General features: G+C 49.8%; 1 protein-coding gene across 1 annotated transcript in view; it reads left to right on the forward strand.

Moving 5' to 3' along the window:
• Spen (spen family transcriptional repressor) overlaps window positions 1–19,961 on the forward strand; it is a 69,112-nt gene extending 49,151 nt beyond the window's left edge. The window contains exons 6-15 of the mRNA XM_042669772.1: window positions 1,455–1,606; window positions 3,405–3,530; window positions 3,950–4,063; window positions 6,159–6,272; window positions 8,532–8,632; window positions 9,375–17,484; window positions 17,906–18,403; window positions 18,508–18,702; window positions 18,986–19,144; window positions 19,493–19,961. Coding sequence (XP_042525706.1) covers window positions 1,455–1,606; window positions 3,405–3,530; window positions 3,950–4,063; window positions 6,159–6,272; window positions 8,532–8,632; window positions 9,375–17,484; window positions 17,906–18,403; window positions 18,508–18,702; window positions 18,986–19,144; window positions 19,493–19,624 — 9,701 coding nt within the window. The 3' untranslated portion in view covers window positions 19,625–19,961. The remainder of the gene's footprint in view (window positions 1–1,454; window positions 1,607–3,404; window positions 3,531–3,949; window positions 4,064–6,158; window positions 6,273–8,531; window positions 8,633–9,374; window positions 17,485–17,905; window positions 18,404–18,507; window positions 18,703–18,985; window positions 19,145–19,492) is intronic.
• The last annotated feature ends 85 nt before the right edge of the window (window positions 19,962–20,046 follow it).

Raw genomic sequence — 20,046 nt, forward strand, 5'->3', positions numbered from 1 at the left:
TTCATGAGACTCCTTCTTGCTTGACTGTCACCACAGGTGTGATTTAAAAAAAAAAAAAAACAACAAAAAACAAAACCATACCTGTACCTGGACAGAAATTGATACCCTTATCTCAAAAATGACCAGTAGAGCTGGGTACTGGTGGCTAATGCTTGTATTTCTAGCAACTCAGGAGGCTGAGATCTGTGAATCCCTGGTTCAAAGCCAACTGGGGCAGGAAAAGTCTGTGAGACTCTTATCGTCAGTTAACCAGTAAAAAGTCGGAAGTAGAACTGTGGCTCGAGTGATAAGAGTGCTAGCCTTGGCATGGGAGTTGCTCAGGAATAGCACTCAGGTGCAGAACTAGCACGCACACATAAAATAATTGGTAGAAAAAAGGGCTGGAGGCATGACTCAGTGGTTGAATTACTCCCTACTAAGTATGAGGCCCTGAGTTCAAACTCCAGTATTGCAAAATAAATAAATCAGTCAAAATCAATAAAACTAAATGGGTAAGTATCATCTTCAGGCTAGGGTGTGGTTTAAATAGATAACAGTGTTTCTCTAGGAAATGAAAGGCCTTGAGTTCAAGTTTAACACATTGAAATGTTATTCAATTTCAAGTTTATTTTCTTTAAAAAATTTTAATTAGCATATATTAGTTATACAAGGGGGCTTTCATTATGATATACATACCTACAATCAATATGGAACCTGGGTATTGAACTCAGGGCCTCATGCTTGCTAGGCAAGTATGTTACCATTTGAGCCACCCTCAGACCCTTAAGTCCATTTTCTATGTTGAAATCTAAGCAAATTCAATTCAACCTTACTTTTTTGTAGTAGGTTTCTTCAGCCTTTGTTTTCCTATTTCTCAGTTAATAAGGAAGCCATTGTGCTAATGGTGTTTACAGTTTTTCAGTTTGTGGAAGTGTTTGTTTAATCCCATTCTTTCTGAGCTCATGTTTTTGTTTTTGTTTTTTGGTCCGGTCGTGGGGCCTGAACTTCGGGCCTGGGCACTGTCCCTCAGCTCTTCAGCTCAAGGCTAGCACTCTACCACTTGAGCCACAGCTCCACTTCTGCTTTTTTCTTCTTATGTGGTGCTAAGGAATAGAACCCAGGGCCTCAAGCATGCAAGGCAAGCGCTCTACCACTGAGCCACCTTCCCAGCCCCTCACTCACTCTCTGAATCCAAGTTAGTGTGCTTGTGTGCTCTCTCTCACTTGTTCTCTCTCCCTCCGCCCCTCCCTCTCCCTCTCTTTTTCTCTCTCCCTCTCCCTCTTTCCTCTTCTATCTTCTATCTACTCTAGACAAGGTCTTGCAGTGTAGCCTAGGCTGACCTTTTGGCCTTGGGTACTGGGATTATAGTTGTGTATACCATCACACCTGGTATGAGTTTGTAAGCAGATTTTACATATATGTAAGTATACCTTGCAGTTCCCTTCTCTGTTTACTCTTCCCCATGCCACTTGCAGAAACAGAAAGTGAAAATGAATTTCGCCCTTTGGATGAAAGGATAGATGAGTTTCACCCCAAAGCAACAAGGACTTTGTTCATTGGCAACCTTGAGAAGACCACCACGTACCATGACCTTCGCAACATCTTCCAGCGCTTTGGAGAAATCGTGGTATGTTGCTTTGATAACACAATTCTAAGTCTTTTTTCATGAAATATAAAGCATAAGAAAGACATTTATTGCTGTAATAAATATTTTTCTCATTTGCTTTTTTTTGGTGCCAGTCCTGAAACTGACCCTGGGCTTTCCACACTCTGCTTGAGTGAAAAATGCCAAGGACTGGTGCTCAGGCCTTGAGTTCAAGCCTTAGGATGTACATATGTGTGTACATGTACACACACACACAAACACATGCATGCTACTGCTTGGGTAGTGTCCCTGAGCTGCTGCTGCTGCTGCTTTGTTGTTGTCGTCTGTTGAGGGAGCTGTCGCTGAGCTCTTTTGCTCAAGGCTAGTGTCCTACCACTGCTCACACTTGCAGTTTTTGAGTGTTTACTTGGAGATGAGTCTCATGGATTTTTTTTTCCTGCCTGGGCTGGCTTTGAACTGTGATTCTCAGCTCTCAGCCTCTTGAGTAGCTAGGATTACAGGTTCATGAGCCACCTGTGCCCGGCTAAGATTTCATGTTTTAACCCATGGTTTAAAAACATTTCTTATTTCTTTATTGGTAACATTTTTCTCAGTATGTCTTAAAAGATCTTAATTCCTAAAGGGATTTTTTTTTTTTTTTTTTGCCTGTTCAGGAGCTTGTACTCAGTGCCTTGACACTATCCCTGAGTTTGTACTCAGGGCTGGGCATTATCCCTGTTTGCCCAAGACTAGCACTGTACCACTTGAGCCACAGCTTCAGGCTAGTACTCTTCCATCACTGACTTCTAGCTTTTTTAGTAGATTATTGGAGATAAGATTCTCACAGATGGGCTGGGAAGGTGGCTCAGTGGTAGAGCTCTTGCCTTGCATGCTCGAGGCCCTGGGTTCAATTCCTCAGCACCACATAAGCAAAAAGAAAAAAGCCAGAAGTGGCGCTGTGGCTCAAGTGGTAGAGCGCTAGCCTTGAGCTGAAGAGCTGAGGGACAGTGCCCAGGCCCAGAGTTCAGGCCCCACGACCGGACCAAAAAAAAAAAAAAAAGATTCTCACAGACTTTCCCGTCTGGGGTGGTTTGAACCATGATCCTTAGATCTCAGCTTCCCGAGTAGCTAGCATTATAGGAGTGAGCCAGTGGCACTCAGCTCCTAATAAAGGTTACTGAAGGGAATTATTAGGATTTTTACTAATTGACTATGACTAATTTTCCCTTCCTTCCTTCCTTCCTTCCTTCCTTCCTTCCTTCCTTCCTTCCTTCCTTCCTTCCTTCCTTCCTTCCTTCCTTCCTTCCTTCCTTCCTTCCTTCCTTCCTTCCTTCCTTCCCCTCCTCTCTTTTTTTTTTTTTTTGGTCAGTCGTGGGGCTTGAACTCTGGGCCTGGACACTGTCCCTGCACTCTTCAGCTCAAGGCGAGCACTCTACCACTTGAGCCACAGCACCACTTCTGATTTTCTAGTGGTTTATTGGAGATAAGAATCTCATGGACTTTGCTGCCCGGGCTGGCTTTGAACCATGATCCTCATATCTCAGCTTCCTGAGTAGCTAGGATTACAGGTGTGAGCCACTGGTGCCGGGCTTGACTCTCTTTCTTAATTACCATAAATTCTCTGTAATTCTGGTATCATGGATTTAAGCTTGTAATTTTGAGTTGTAGTGCAGTTGCTCTTCTGCAGAAAGCTTTAGGTGGGATGGGTTTCATGGTTTGTGAACTAAGTGGTTATGGGGAACATAACTCTTTGGAGAAATAGGTACTCTGTATAGACGAGTTATTCTGGTTTTTTTCTTGTTAGCTTATTACTAAGTGGTATTGATGCACTTTTTTAAAGGATATTGATATTAAGAAAGTAAATGGAGTACCTCAGTATGCGTTCTTGCAATACTGCGATATCGCCAGTGTTTGCAAAGCTATTAAGAAGATGGATGGAGAATACCTTGGAAATAATCGCCTCAAGGTAAATGTATTTTTATGGTGCTGTTAAGATTTGCTTTGTTTTTAAGATCTGGAGATTTTGTGCCTTATCTGAATTTTTAAGGGTTAATAGTTTTAGATAACCACAAAGGAGACGCACTTCCTTGCATTTCATACCATCAGACTAGTGCGACTGATACATTCTTAGGCAGGCAGGTGGCACTCTTGTTTCGTTTTAGTCAGGTTGTTCTCACTTAAGATGTTGATTTGGGGAGTTTAGGGTGTGGCTCAGTAATACTGTTTATTAGCATATGTGAGGCTCTGGGTACACACACACACACACAGAGCTCAGTAGTACTGTGCATGTGTGAGGCTCTGGGTATAGACATACACATTGGTAATTGATAAGATAGTTGAATAGTAATTGTAAGTCTACTAATAGATTTCTCTTTTTATATTCAGCTGGGTTTTGGAAAGAGCATGCCTACAAACTGTGTATGGCTAGATGGGCTTTCTTCAAATGTGTCAGATCAGTATTTAACACGACATTTCTGCCGATATGGGCCTGTGGTGAAGGTAGGTGGGGGGAGGCTGTTATTTGCTCTGACTCCCTTGGTGTTCTTTCCTTTCAGTCACAGTTTCTAGTGCTGCCTTTTTCCTTCCATTCAGTAACTTGTGTCATATTTTGTCCATTCAGGCATTTGTGTCTGAGACTGGATTTAGAAAAGTATTTTGAAGGACTGGAAGTACTCCTCTGTGATAGTGTTTGCCTAGCATGCACAAAACCTTGAGTTCAGTCCACGGCACTGTAGAAAGGAAACCGGAGGCGGGAAAGGAGGAAACTGTTTTGAACTAGCTGAGACTTTTGAAATTTATGAAACTGCTCCAAAGTTAAATAAAATGTTTTTTAGAGTTGTGTCCCCATCCCTATCCCCGTCCCCCCCTTTGTCTCCCCCGCCCCCCCTTTCTAAGGTGGTGTCCTTTGAGCTTTTTTGCGCTACCACTTGAGCTTCAGCTCCACAGCTGGTGTTTTGGTAGTTAATTGGAGATAATGAGTCTTATGGACCCAACTGCCTAAGCTGACTTTGAATGATATCTCAGCCTTCTGAGTAACTAGGATTACAGGCATGAGTCACTCGCACCCATCTACATACTTAACTTCCCTCCCTCCCTCCCTCCCTCCCTCTCTCCCTCCCTCTCTCCCTCTCTCCCTCTCTCCCTCTCTCCCTCTCTCCCTCCCACCCTCCCTCCCTTCCTTCCTTCCTTCCTTCTTTCCTTCCTTCCTTCCTTCCTTCCTTTTTCTTTTTTCTTTTTCTGTCAGTTGTGGGGCCTGAACTCTGGGCATGGGTGCTGTCCCTCAGCTCTTCAGCTCAAGGCTAGTACTCTACCACTTGAGCTACAGTGTCACTTCCGGCCTTTTCTGCTTATGTGGTGTTGAGGAATCAAACCCAGGGCCTCATGCATGCAAGGCATGAGGCATGAGCCACCTTCCCAGCCCTTCCTCCTTTTTTAAGCAGGATCTTGCCATATATTTAATGAAATTGGCTGGCCTATAACTAAGCTCTAGGAACTTGCAAAAGCTCCCGAGTGATGAGATTAAAGGCATGAGCTACAGTGGCTTTTTAATTTTTTTTTATTTTTTGGTCAGTTGTGAGGCTTGATCTCTGGGCCTGGGCACTGTCCTTGAGCTCTTCAGCTCAGGGTGAGCACTCCACCACTTGAGTCACAGCACCAATTGAGTTTTCTGGTAGTTTATTGGAGATAGAGTCTCACAGACTTTCCTGCCCAGGCTGGATTTGAACCACTATCCTCAGATCTCAGCCTCCTGAGTAGCTAGGATTACAGGCATGAGCCACCAGCGCCTGACTGTTGTTGTTGTTTTTAATCGGTCATGGGGCTTTTGAACTCTGCGCTTGGGCACTGTCCCTCAGCTCTTCAGCTCAAGGCGAGCGCTCTACCACTTGAGCCACAGTGCCACTTCTGGTAGTAGTAGTTTATTGGAGATAAGAGTCTCACAGACTTTCCTGCCCGGGCTGACTTTGAACCACAATCCTCAGATCTCAGCCTCTTGAGTAACTAGGATTACAGGTGTGAGCCACTGGCGCATGGCTTTTTTTTTTTTAAAGTGAAAAGAAGAAAATAGTCCAGTGGCAATGGCATGTCTGTAATCCTAGCTACTGAGGACACTGAGGTCTGAAGATCCCTGTTCTAAGTCAGTCTGGGCATACAGATCTGTGTGTCTCTTACCTCTTATCTCCAGTTATAACCAGCAATACAAATGGAGGCTCAAGTTAAATGTGTCTTAGGTGGTAGAGAACAGCCTTGAGAGAAAAAGCTAAACAAGAGTGCAAAGGTCTTGAGTCAATCCTCCCAGTGTAAGCACATACAAGGAAGAAAAGAAAAACAATTTACTTAAAGTACAATAGTCAGTCAATATGGAAATCAAAGTAAAATAGGAAAAAATAAAGGTATAACATAGCTCAAGTCACAATATTCATGATTTGAAGTGGTTACATTTTATTTTGTGTTTCATCAGGAAAAGCCTGGAAATGTGTTGGGCAAAATGTACATAATGAATTTTCTTGGCAGCATTCTTGGGACTTAGTGTATCATTGGGGCTGACACTAAGCCCAGTGGATGAGGATCTTTACTGGTTTTTGTTTTTTTACAGGTGGTATTTGACCGCTTAAAAGGCATGGCCCTGGTTCTCTACAATGAGATTGAGTATGCACAAGCAGCTGTAAAAGAGACCAAGGGGAGGAAAATCGGTGGGAATAAGATTAAGGTATGCAGAATGATTTTAAGTAAATGCAAAAAAAATTATCTTCAAACATCACTCCATTAATAACTGGAATTTGTAGGCTGCCAGTGAAGAATGATTTATAGAACATGACTTACATGTCCTTAGTTTTAGGAGGATATTGAGATTTTTGTGTTTGGCAGTAGGCACAGGTACTTTTCATAATGTTCTCTAGTTCAAACAAGCATCTTCTCCCTCCCTTGGAAACCTGACTTAGTGCAAGCCCACCTATAGGTTCTATCTCTGAGTATCTGCACACCAGGGGTATGGCGTCAGTGGTCAGCTTCTCTAAGGACCTGTCTTCCTCTTTACTTCTCAAGAGTGGGAAGACATTATAAGCACTATATGCTTAGTTTGTTTTGCTTACATGATAGTTAAGGTTGGAGGGAATCCATATTCTTTTTTTTTTTTTTTTTTTTTGGTCTGGTCATGGGGCCTGAATTCTGGGCCTGGGTGATGTCCCTCAGCTCTTCAGCTGAAGGCTAGCACTCTACCACTTAAGCAATAGCGTCACTTCCGGCTTTTTTCTTTTTGCTTATGTGGTGCTGAGGAATCAAACCCAGGGCCTCATGCATGCAAGGCAAGTGCTCTACTACTGAGCCACCTTCCCAGCCCCATGGACTCAATACTCTTAATAACTGATAGATTGAAATAAAATGGTAAAGATACTGTTAGATAAATAGGTACCATATGCTTTAGTGACTGAGGTCTGCCTGTTTGAATAAAGTTTAAACGTTCTCCCTTTTTCTCTTGGAATTGTTCTCTCAATTTTGTGTGTGTGTGTGTGTGTGTGTATATATATATATATATATCAGTTGTGGGCCTTGAACTCTGGGCCTGAGCGCTGTCCCTCAGCTCTTCAGCTCAAGGCTAGCGCTCTACCACTTGAGTTACAGCGCCACTTCCGGTTTTCTGGTGGTTTATTGGAGATAAGAGTTTCACAGACTTTTCCTTTTCCTGCCTGAACTGGCTTTGAGCAGAGATCCTCAGATTTCAGCCTCCTGAGTAGCTAGGATTACAGATGTGAGCCACCAGTGCCTGGCTTCATTTTTTTTTTTTTTTTTTTTTTTTTGGTTGGTTGCGGGGCTTGAACTCTGGGCTTGGGCGCTGTCCCTGCGCTCTTCAACTCAAGGTGAGCGTTCTACCGCTTGAGCTACAGCGCCACTTCTCCCGGCTTCAATTTTGTGTATAATACAGATCACTTGACTTAACGGATGCAGTTATTTAATTGCCTATCAAGAATCCTGACATTTGTTTCCGTTTTCCATTTTACTTTTTATTTTCTTTCTTTTTGTGCCCATCCTGGGGCTTGAATTCAGGATGATGTCCCTGAGGTTTTTTTGTTTTGTTTTGTTTTTTTCCCTCAAGGCTAGCACTCTGCTGCTTGAGTGACAGCTTCGTTTCTGGCTTTTTGCTGGTTGATTGGAGATAACAGTCTTACAGACTTTCCTGCCCAGCTGGCTTTGAACCTCTACCTTCAGATTTCAGCCTCCTTAATAGCTAGGATTACAGGTGTGAGTTACTAGTGTTCAATATTTTTTTTAAGTAGTACTGGGGTTTGAACTCAAGACCTGGAGCTTGCAAGGCTGGTTCTCTACCACCTGAGCCATGCCTGTACCCTTCTGTTTTTTTGTTATTTATTTTTATTACTACTGCTATTATTTCTTTTTGAGAAAAGATTTAAAAAAATGTAAAAAGGCCAGTGCTAGTGGCTCATACCTATAATCCTAGCTACTCAGAAGTCTAAGATCTGAACGTCTGCAGTTTGAAGCCAGCCCAGTCAGGAATGTCTATGAGACTCTTAACTTCCAATAAACTACTAATTGAGCTGTGGCTGAAGTGGTAGAGCACTAACCTTGAGTAGAAAAGCTCAGGAACAGTACCCAAGCCCTGAGTTCAAACCAAGGACCAGCACCAAAAAAAAAAAATTAATTAAAATAAAAAGCCAACTCTGGCCTTGAACTTATTATTCTCCTGTTCCAGCCTCCAGAAAGCTGATGTTAACCTGACCTTCCTAGTCTTTGGATGGTGCTCTTAAATTACATTTGTCAGGATTTCTGTACAATTTGAAACATTTAAAGTTAACAAAATTTAGTTTCTGTTAGTGTTTCATTTGAAGTAAATTGCTGTTTTCTGAGTGTTCAACAGGGATATAATGTGAAAAATTTTCAAGTTTGATAATTCTTTTTCATAATTAAAATCTGAAATTTAGGTTACCTATTTCTTTCTTTTTTTTTTTTTGAGGTTGATTTTGCGAATCGGGAAAGTCAGCTGGCATTTTATCACTGCATGGAGAAGTCAGGCCAAGATATCAGAGACTTTTATGAAATGTTAACAGAAAGAAGGTATTGTTACTTCATTGTGTATTAATTGTTTCCAGTACTGGGAATCAACCCAGTGCCTTGTGCATGCTAGACTAGCACTGTACCTATAAGCTACATCCCCAACCTAAGAAGATAATAAATTTTAAACACAGGTTTAATTTTGTGAATGCAGTTTTCATGTGGCTTGCAAGAGTGTTAGGATACTGTTTTGATTTCTCATTGAATTCTCCTATAACTTGAAAGTGTTACTGTTTTGTCAGAGTTAGGTTCCATTAATTTCCAGGACAATTCAGTGGTTCTTTTATTTATCCCTGTCCAATGGCCTTTAGCTCCTAAAGCGAGGGGGGTAAAATTTGTTAGGGCAGTGTCACTATACAGGGGCTTAAACTCAAGTCTGTCTGGAGTTCTACCACTTGAACCACACATCTACTTCTGGCTTTTTGCTAGTTAATTGGGGATAAGGAGTGTTGTGGAATTTTCTGCCCTGAGTAGTTTTGAATTGTGATCACACGTCTCATCCTCCTGAGTAGCTATGATTACAGGTATGAACCACTGGCACTCAACTTTCTGTTTCAATTGTTGAGATTTAATTTCCAAAATTCTTTATAAAAATGGACTAGCCAAACTTCAGTGCTCAGAGCTACATGGGGTTAGGAGCGGAGAGCTGGTACAGTTTAACAAGTGATTAATTGACACCAGAGTTTAAAACATAGAACTCTCTGATCTCACACATCTAACGCTAGGTATAATCTGTCTTTGGCAGAGAGGAACGAAGGGGATCCTATGACTATAACCAAGATCGGACGTATTACGAGAGTGTTCGGACTCCAGGTACATATCCCGAGGACTCCCGGAGGGACTACCCAGCCCGAGGAAGAGAATTTTATTCAGAGTGGGAAACATACCAAGGAGACTACTATGAGTCCCGCTACTACGATGATCCTCGAGAATACAGGGATTACAGAAGCGATCCCTATGAACAGGACATTCGGGAATATAGTTACAGGCAAAGAGAACGAGAGAGAGAGCGTGAAAGATTTGACTCTGAGCGGGACAGAGACCATGAGAGAAGGCCCATTGAGCGAAGTCAGAGTCCTGTGCACTTGCGACATCCACAGAGTCCTGGAGTATCTCCCTCGCAGTCAGAGAGGTTGCCGAGTGACTCAGAGAGGAGGCTGTATAGCCGGTCCTCAGAGCGGAGTGGCAGCTGCAGCTCACTCTCCCCCCCACGGTACGATAAACTGGACAAGTCTCGTTTGGAGCGCTATACAAAAAGTGAAAAGACAGATAAAGAACGAATTTTCGATCCTGAGAGAATGGAAAGAGAGAGGCGCTTAACACGGAAGGAGAAAGTGGAAAAGGACAAACCTGACAAACAGAGACGAAAAGGAAAACTTCATTCCCCTAGTTCTCAGTCTTCAGAAACTGACCAGGAGAATGAGCGCGAACAGAGCCCTGAGAAGTCAAGGAGTTCTAGTAAACTGAGCAGAGAGAAAACTGACAAAGAAGGAGTGGGGAAAAACCGCCTGGAGCTCATGCCTTGTGTGGTTTTGACTCGAGTAAAAGAGAAAGAAGGGAAGGTCATTGACCACACTCCACTGGAAAAGCTGAAAGCCAGGCTTGATACCGACTCCGCCAAGTCTTCTGTCCTGGACCAGAAAGTTCAGGCCTCCCAGACAGAGCCTGCAAAATCTGACTCTAAAGCAGAACCTGCTAGAGGAAAAGTGGTGAGGGAAAAGGTGCTTAGCCACATGGAGGTAGCAGATAAGGAAGGCAGGCCTAAGCCCAGGAAGCCTCTCAGGCCAGAGCAGACCCCTGAGGGCCTGAGTGCTGTGGACCTGGAGAAGCTGGAAGCCAGGAAAAGGCGATTTGCAGATTCCAGTTTGAAAGCAGAAAGGCAAAAACCAGAAGTCAAGAAAAGCAGTCCTGACATGGAAGATGCTCGTGTACTTTTAAAAAAGCAAGCTGACTTGTCATCGAGAGATGTCATCCTGCTGCGGGAGGGGGAGTCTGAAAGGAAGCCTGGGCGAAAAGAAATTCTTAAAAGAGAATCTAAAAAAATCAAACTGGACAGACTTAACACCGCTCCCAGCCCTAAAGACTGTCAGGAGCTTGCTAGTGTCTCTGTTGGGTCTGGCTCAAGGCCTAGCTCAGACCTGCAAGCAAGACTGGGAGAACCAGGGGGTGAATCTGTGGAAAATCAAGAATCTCAGTCAAAAAAAGTCACCCCCTCCAAACCACAGCTCAAACAGCTGCAGCTCTCAGATGATCAGGGACCGGAGAGAGAGGATGGCAGGAAAAACTGTTGCAGTCTTCGTGAAGAAACATCTGAACGCAAACCAGGCCAAGAGAAACCACATGTGGTAAATACTGAAGAAAAAATTGGCATTGACATTGATCACACACAGAGTTACCGCAAACAAATGGAGCAGAGTCGTAGAAAACAGCAGATGGAAATGGAAATGGCCAAGTCTGAAAAGTTCGGCAGTCCTAAAAAAGACATTGACGAATATGAAAAGCGTAGCCTTGTTCACGAGGTGGGCAAACCCCCTCAGGATGTCACCGATGACTCACCCCCCAGCAAAAAGAAAAGGATGGATCATGTTGATTTTGATATATGCACCAAAAGAGAGAGGAATTACAGAAGTTCACGCCAAGTCAGTGAGGATTCTGAAAGGACTGGCTGCTCTCCCAGCCTCCGCCATAGTTCCTTCCACGAAGATGATGACCCCCTCAGCTCTCCTAGGCCTACAGCAGTAAAAGGGTCTCCTAAAGCAGATGAAAAAGGTCTCCCCTATTCTAATGTAACAGTGAGAGAAGAGTCCTTAAAATTTAATCCTTATGACTCTAGCCGGAGAGAACAGATGGCAGACATGGCCAGAATAAAGCTGTCTGTCTTGAATTCTGAAGATGAGTTAAATCGTTGGGACTCTCAAATGAAACAAGATGCCAGCAGATTTGATGTGAGCTTCCCAAACAGCATCATTAAGAGAGATAGCCTGCGAAAGAGATGTGTGCGTGATCTGGAGCCTGGGGAGGTGCCTTCTGATTCGGACGAAGATGGTGAGCACAAATCCCACTCGCCCCGGGCTTCTGCAGTGTATGAGAATTCCCGGTTGTCTTTTTTATTGAGAGACAGAGAAGACAAACCACGTGATCGGGAAGAAAGACTTTCTGGTTCTTTAGAAAGGAACAAATTTTATTCTTTTGCACTGGATAAGACAATCACACCAGACACTAAAGCTTTGCTTGAACGAGCGAAATCTCTCTCTTCATCCCGAGAAGAGAATTGGTCTTTTCTGGACTGGGACTCCCGATTTGCTAATTTTCGAAACAACAAAGATAAAGAAAAGGTTGACTCTGCTCCAAGGCCTATTCCATCTTGGTACATGAAAAAGAAAAAGATCAGGACTGACTCAGAAGGGAAAATGGATGATAAAAAAGATGATCATAAGGAGGAGGAGCAGGAAAGACAGGAACTGTTTGCCTCTCGTTTTTTACACAGCTCCATCTTTGAACAGGACTCCAAGCGGCTGCAGCATTTAGAGAGGAAGGATGAAGACTCCGACCTCCCTCCTGGGAGGTCCTATGGGAGGCAGGTATCTGACGGACCACACACCACAAGCGAGTCAGTTCAGGAACCGGTCGTTCTCTTCCACAGCAAATTCATGGAGCTCACAAGAATGCAACAGAAAGAAAAAGAAAAAGACCAAAAACCCAAAGAGGTTGAGAAGCAGGACAATACAGAGAACCATCCCAAGACCCCAGAATCTGCTGTGGAGAACAAAGAGTCGGAGCTGAAAACCCTACTCCCAGCCAGGCTTCCCAGTGTCCCAGCTGTAACTGCAGAAACAGCATCATCCATGCCAGAGAAGACCAGTGAGCGGGTAGCCGAGGCATCTCCAGTGCCTCTGGAAGAGAAGCCTGTGGAACCAGCTGCTGTTCCCGAAGAGATAAAACCAGGAGCTGAGCTGGCACCTGTTTCTGGGGAACAGCTTGAACAAGTAGATGTGCCCCCACGAGCAGACAGTGGCCACGAGGCTCCCGTGGCACCTCTCACTGTGGAAGATACCTCACCTATGGACCCCCCACCAAGTATGGACGCCAAGCCTCCCACTCCAGGGCCCTCACTTTCCCAGGTGGAAAGCAATATGGATCCAGAGCCTGAGAGTCCCCAACTGCCTTCCAAACTGAGCCAGAAGACTGAGGACGCTGAAGAGCCAAAAGCAGAAAGGCTAGACATAGCTTCGAGCATTGACCCTGGAATCAATCAGAAGGCTGAAGTTGCTCCCGAGGCTCAGCCTCAAGCTTCTGAGGATGCAGAGATTGATCCTCCCACTGCTGCAAAAGATAAGAAGCCAAACAAAAGTAAGCGCTCCAAGACGCCAGTTCAGGCAACTGCAGCAAGCATCGTGGAGAAGCCAGTCACGAGGAAGAGTGAGAGGATTGACCGGGAAAAGCTAAAACGGTCCAGTTCTCCGCGGGGAGAAGCACAGAAGCTTCTAGAACTGAAGATGGAGGCAGAGAAGATTACAAGGACTGCTTCTAAACACTCTTCTGGGGACACGGAGCACCCTGAACCAAGTCTTCCAGTCAGCCGAACGAGGCGTCGGAATGTCAGGAGTGTTTATGCAACTATGAGTGACCACGAAAGCCGCTCTCCAGCCAAAGAGCCCACAGAGCAGCTGAGAGTGACCAGGAAGAGATTAGAGAGAGAGCTTCAGGAGGCTGCTGTAGTTCCCGCCACCCCTCGGAGAGGACGACCTCCAAAAACACGCCGGCGAGCCGAAGAGGACGATGAAGCTGAGACTAAAGAGCCTGCAGAAACACCCAGACCAGCTGAGGGGTGGAGGTCCCCGCGGGCTCAGAAAGCAGCAGCTGGTGGCCATCAAGGGAAAAGGGGGAGAAATGAGCCTAAAGTTGAAGCAGAGCGAGCAGAGGCTGCTGCTGAGGCGCGGCACCAGGTAAACGTGAAAGAGGGCAACACCAGATCCAAGGGGGATAAAGAGGAAGCAGGAAGTGACCCGAAACGAGACCGAAAGGAAATGGTCACCAACAAACATGTGCCTGACTTTGAAGCCATGGAAAAAAGGCCAGTCCCCGAAAAAAACTCCAAATCAAAGAGAGGAAGATCTCGAAATGCACGCAGTGCGGTGGACAGAGCTGCGCATCTGAGAAGTGTGGCAGTGGCCGCCAGTCCCAGTGTGGCCCTTGCAGGGGGGCCAGGGCAGGCAGTGGACAGGGAAGCTGGGATTGTGGCAGTCTCCCCCGAGAAAAGCGAGAGTCCCCAAAAGGAGAGTTGTTCCTCATCCCAGTTGAAAACCACTCCAGTGGATCCCGACAGGGAGTCGGGGAGAGAGGATCTGTCTGCCCCCCGGCTGTCTGCAGAGGTGGCTCAGTTGGCCAAGCAGATGGAGCTGGAACGGATGGAGTTGGAGCGGGCTGTGGAGAATATCGCAAAGCTTGCTGACACGGCCCCCCGTGGCACTTACAAGGCAGCAGCTATGGGAGCTGTGGGTCCTACTACGGAGGACAGGGACAAACCCGCCCCTCAGGCCAGTGAAACAGAACTGGCTGCGGCCATTGGTTCCATCATCAGTGACATCAGTGACTCCCCTGCCCCGCCCCCTTTCCCTGCGGACTCTCAGACAGATCTGCAGTCCCCAGGGGAAGCCACAGAGCCTGAGACCCACCAGGCCGTGTCTGGAATCGTAGAAGCTGCTTTGGAGTCTTCTAGACCTGCAGTCAGTGCCCCTGTCCCCTCAGCAGGTGCCAAGGAGGCTGGGGGAGATGGCAGTGACACCTCTCGCCTGCCCCGGCAGGCCAGAGGGTCCAGGGAAGGAGCAGTCGCTCTTGTCCGCAAAGACAAAGGGCGCCAAAAGACTACAAGGTCCCGCCGTAGACGGAATACAAATAAGAAGGCCAGCGCTGCAGCCGAGCCTCCCAGCGCTGCAGCCGACCCCCCTGCCACCGTAGAGACAGAGACTGACCAGGCTCAAGGCGAGAGCCCCACTGTGAATGAGGAGACCACGATCCAACCCCCAGACTCACTGCAGGAAGACACACAGACTGAAAAGCCCCAAACTACCCCTCCTCAGGCCTGTGCTTCTGACCCGACCAAGACTCCACCCACAGAGGGTTTGCCTGAAGACAGCAATGCTGAAGAGAAGACGCCCTCCAAAGTGCCCACATCCCCGGCCCTCCCCTCCCTGTCCCAGCCAGCGCTGGCTGATGACGAGGCCCAGGCCAGGTTCAAGGTACATTCAATCATTGAAAGTGACCCTGTGACCCCACCCAGTGATTCGAGTCTACCCCTGCCCATACTTCCTCCTGTGACTGTAGCTAAGCTTGCTGCCCCTGTCCCCTCCGGGGCTGTCCCACACCAGAGCCCCCCAACGAAGCTAACAGAGTGGATCACAAGGCAGGAGGAGCCGCGGCCTCAGTCCACCCCGTCTCCAGCTCTTCCCCCGGACACAAAGGCCTCTGATGTGGATACCAGCTCCAGTACGCTGAGGAAGATCCTTATGGACCCTAAATACGTGTCTGCCACAGGCATCACGTCCACCAGCGTCACCACAGCTATCCCGGAGCCTGTGAGCGCCGCCCCTGCGCTGCACACGGCACTGCCCCCTCCAGTGGAAGCCAAGAAGCCTCCCTTAGAAGAAAGCCCCGTGGTTCCAGCCACGCAAGCCGCCGACACGCAGGCCTTGCAGCTCCCCGTGACCTCGGACAAGGAGAAGGTGGCTCCAGTCATCGCCCCCAAAATCACATCTGTTATTAGCCGGATGCCTGTCAGCATTGATTTGGAGAACTCACAGAAGATAACTTTGGCAAAACCAGCACCTCAGACCCTGACAGGCCTGGTGAGTGCCCTGACGGGCCTGGTCAATGTCTCCCTGGTCCCTGTGAACGCCCTCAAGGGCCCTGTGAAGGGCTCGGTGGCCACGCTGAAGGGGCTGGTGAGCACCCCTGCGGGGCCCGTGAATGTCCTCAAGGGGCCCGTGAACGTCCTCACCGGGCCTGTGAACGTCCTCACCACGCCGGTGAATGCCACGGTGGGCGCGGTGAACACTGCCGCGGGGGCAGCGACAGTCACAGCCGCCACGGTTGCCTCTGGGGGCGTGACTGCCGCAACGGGCACGACGACTGTGACCACCGTGACGACCATGACAGGCGCCGCCGCCGCCGCCGCCGCCACCCCGGTGGCGAAAAGCAAGCAGAGGTCAGGCAGCAGCGAGAACAACCGCTTCCACCCCGGGGCCATGTCTGTGATCGATGACCGGCCCGCTGACACGGGCTCCGGCCCGGGGCTGCGTGTGAACACTTCGGAAGGGGTTGTGTTGCTGAGTTACTCTGGGCAGAAGACTGAGGGCCCACAGAGAATCAGCGCCAAGATCAGCCAGATCCCTGCAGCCAGTGCCGTGGATATTGAATTCCAGCAGTCCGTGTCCAAGTCCCAGGCGAAGGCCGATTGCGTCACGCCTTCGCAGCCCACGCCCAAAGGCCCTCAGGCCCCTTCTGGCTTTGCCAACGTGGCCACCCATTCCACCCTGGTGTTGACGGCGCAGACCTACAACGCGTCTCCTGTCATTTCATCCGTGAAGGCCGACCGTCCGACCCTGGAGAAGCCCGAGCCCATTCACCTCTCTGTGTCCACGCCCGTTACCCAGGGTGGCACAGTGAAGGTTCTCACGCAGGGCATCAACACGTCCCCGGTGCTGGTGCACAACCAACTGGTCCTCACCCCAAGCATAGTCACCGCCAACAAGAAGCTCGCTGACCCTGTCACTCTCAAGATAGAGACCAAGGTCCTTCAGCCAGCTAACCTGGGCTCCACACTCGCCCCCCACCATCCCCCAGCTCTGCCCAGCAAGCTCCCGACGGAAGTGAACCATGTCACCTCAGGACCTAGCACCCCGGCAGAGCGGGCGGTCTCCCACTTGGCAGCCACCAAGCCAGAGGCCCACTCTCCTCGACCCAGCGGGCCCACGCCGTCCTTCCCGAGGGCATGCCACCCCAGCAGCACCGCGTCCACCGCGCTCTCCACCAACGCCACGGTCATGCTGGCTGCAGGAATCCCCGTGCCTCAGTTTATCTCCAGTATCCACCCTGAGCAGTCCGTCATCATGCCACCCCACAGTATCACCCAGACCGTGTCCCTTGGCCACTTGTCCCAGGGCGAGGTGAGAATGAACACACCCACATTGCCTAGCATCACCTACAGCATCCGCCCAGAGACCCTTCACCCTCCTCGGGCCCCCCTGCAGCCCCAGCAGATAGAGGTCAGGGCCCCGCCCCGGGCTGGCACACCCCAGCCGGCCCCTGCCAGCGTTCCCGCCCTGGCCTCCCAACACCCGCCTGAGGAGGAGGTGCACTACCTCCCCGTCGCCCGAGCCGCAGCCCCCGTGCAGTCCGAGGTGCTGGTCATGCAGTCTGAGTACCGCCTGCACCCATACACCGTGCCCCGCGACGTGAGGATCATGGTGCACCCACACGTGACTGCGGTCAGCGAGCAGCCCAGGGCCACCGAGGGCGTGGTGAAGGTGCCCCCTGCCAGCAAGGCCCCCCAGCAGCCAGCCAAGGAAGCTGCCAAGACATCAGATGCCAAAGCAGCCCCGGCCCCCACCTCAGCTCCTCATGGCGAGGCCCGCATCCTCACCGTCACCCCCAGCAACCAGCTCCAGGGGCTGCCTCTCACCCCACCGGTGGTTGTGACCCATGGGGTGCAGATCGTGCACTCCAGCGGAGAGCTCTTCCAAGAATACCGGTACGGCGACATCCGCACCTACCATGCTCCAGCCCAGCTCTCCCACACCCAGTTTCCCGTGGCCTCCTCCATCGGCCTGCCCTCCCGGACCAAGACTCCGGCCCAGGTGAGCCCAGGCAGTCTCAACTTGCTCTGTGCGTGCACTCGGGCATCCCCCATGGCATTGAGGTGGAGATACCAGGAAGTCAAGATGGTGGGCGAGGTGCGGGCGAGCCACACAGGCCCTCCAAAGGGGCTTCCTATCCACAGTGGTGGTCGCGTGTGAGAGGGTCAGATCGTGACAGAGCGAGCTTTGGCTGTGGGGAGGAGCTTCGTGGGAGTGCCTGGCCCGGTGGATCCTGCCTGTGGAGTCAAGAGGGAGGTAGTAGGCAAGCAGTTGGCCAGAAGCCACGCTGCTGGCTCATGCTCGCTCCCTCCCGGGCACACAGAGGAGCCTTTTCCCGGGTCCCGGGGGGGTTTGGTTGGGTTGGTGGCAGGGCTTGTGTGTAGCTGACACTGACTGTCCCTCTCTGCCTTCCCACCTCTAGGGACCCCCGGAAGGTGAGCCCTTGCAATCCATACCTTCCGCACAGCCTGCCTCACCCATGTCATCAGCACAGCCTGTCCCGCCTATGCCCTCCTGCCAGCCCTTGCCACTCAGCCAGCCTGGCCAGCCACCCAGCAGCAAGAAGCCGCAGGTCTCCCAGGAGGCAAAGGGGACCCAGACTGGAGGAGCAGAGCAGCCTCGCCTCCCGGCTGTCCCTGCAAGCAGGCCTTCAGAGCCCCATGCTCAGCTTCAGCGGGCACAGGCGGAAACAGGCCCGGCGTCTCACCCTTCCCCTGTGTCGGTCACCATGAAGCCTGACCTCCCGGCCCTGCCCCCTCAGGCTGCCCCAAAGCAGCCGTTGTTTATCCCCACAACTTCAGGCCCCAGCACCCCACCAGGACTGGCTCTGCCGCACACTGAAACCCAGTCAGCCCCTACCCAAGATTCTTCTCCGCACCTAACTTCCCAGAGACCTGTGGACATGGTCCAGCTTCTGAAGGTAAGTGTGGCTGCCGCTGCCCTACCACCCCTAGTCTGCAGCCTGGGTCCGGCCCTGTCCAGTGTGGCCACCGGCTCACTTGTGCGCTCTTTTCCCTTGAGCAGAAGTATCCCATTGTGTGGCAGGGCTTGCTGGCCCTCAAGAACGACACAGCTGCTGTGCAGCTCCACTTTGTCTCTGGCAACAACGTCCTGGCCCATCGCTCGCTGCCCCTCTCTGAAGGAGGCCCCCCGCTGAGGATTGCCCAGAGGATGCGGCTGGAGGCATCACAGCTAGAAGGGGTTGCTCGAAGGATGACAGTAAGACGCCGGGCCCCAGGGAAACACTACTCCCTTCTCCTCCCCACTGCCACCCTGTCTCCTGACATTCTCCAAGTGGATAATAACAGACATTTCTCTACCGTGGGGGTGGGGGTGGGGGTGAGATAACTTGGAGACGCCAAGCAAGGCCATTTGCTTTGAACAATTAGGGTGAGCTTATGACACCATATCCTATAGATGAAGGGTGCGGTGGACTTGACACTGGGTTGGACATGTGCTCCTGTTTGGCTAGGAGACCCCTGACCACTGGCCTCTGTCCCAGGTGGAGACAGATTACTGTCTACTGCTAGCGCTGCCCTGTGGTCGTGACCAAGAGGACGTGGTGAGCCAGACAGAGTCCCTCAAGGCTGCCTTCATCACCTACCTGCAAGCCAAGCAGGCAGCGGGGATCATCAACGTTCCCAACCCTGGCTCCAATCAGGTTGGTCCTCTGGGCCTGTGGCCCCTCACCCCAGGTGTGTGTTCAGAAGGAGGGGTGGTCTTGGCCTGCCAGGCTAAGCTCTCAGGAGGCGAGGGAGGGGCCTGTGCCTGAGAGAAGCCAGAGAACTGACAGGACTGTCCTGAGCTTGCTGCGGAAGTGATGGCAGGAGCCTGGTGCCTGGGAATAAGATTGCAGGCACCGGCTGGGTTCCGCCTGTGGGGGTGATCCAGGGTGGGCAGCTGGTCTGGCTCGCCCTGGTGCTCTGCCTCTCTAGGACTTGTCAGACCCACGTGGAGTTGGGGAGGGTGATGTGAAGGCCAAGAGTCCCACTCTTTTCTCCTTCTCCAGCCTGCTTACGTGCTGCAGATCTTCCCACCCTGTGAGTTCTCTGAGAGTCACCTGTCCCGCCTGGCTCCTGACCTCCTTGCCAGCATCTCCAACATCTCCCCCCACCTGATGATTGTCATCGCTTCCGTGTGAGGCATCGAGTGGTCATCACCCGAGGTATCTTCCCGAGGCCCTGCTGCAGAAAATGCACCCAACACCGGACAGGACAGCCCAGCAGGCGAGGGGAAGCTGCTGATGGGGACAGACTGCTGCCCGGCGCCAGCTTCCTGCACTCGCCCACCACTCAGCTCCAAGGGACAGACCTCTGGGCGGAGGTGCTGCTACTTTGTATGTTTACACGACACTTTCACCCAGGACAGACCACCGATGGATGGACAGACTTGCAAACTCCTAGGGGCTGGGTTTCTGTCTCCTCTTTTGGGAGAAAAGGAACAGAGCAATGGAACGAATTTTTTTTTTTTTTTTTTTTGTTTTGGGCTTTTTGGGTTTTTTTTTTTTTTTTTTTTTTTTTTTAAGAAACAAGAGAACTGCCTTTGCACTAAATTAGTGACTTG

Source organism: Dipodomys spectabilis, unplaced genomic scaffold (assembly GCF_019054845.1).
Source record: "Dipodomys spectabilis isolate Male_0828 unplaced genomic scaffold, ASM1905484v1 ptg000504l, whole genome shotgun sequence".
Classification (NCBI taxonomy): Eukaryota; Metazoa; Chordata; class Mammalia; order Rodentia; family Heteromyidae; genus Dipodomys; species Dipodomys spectabilis.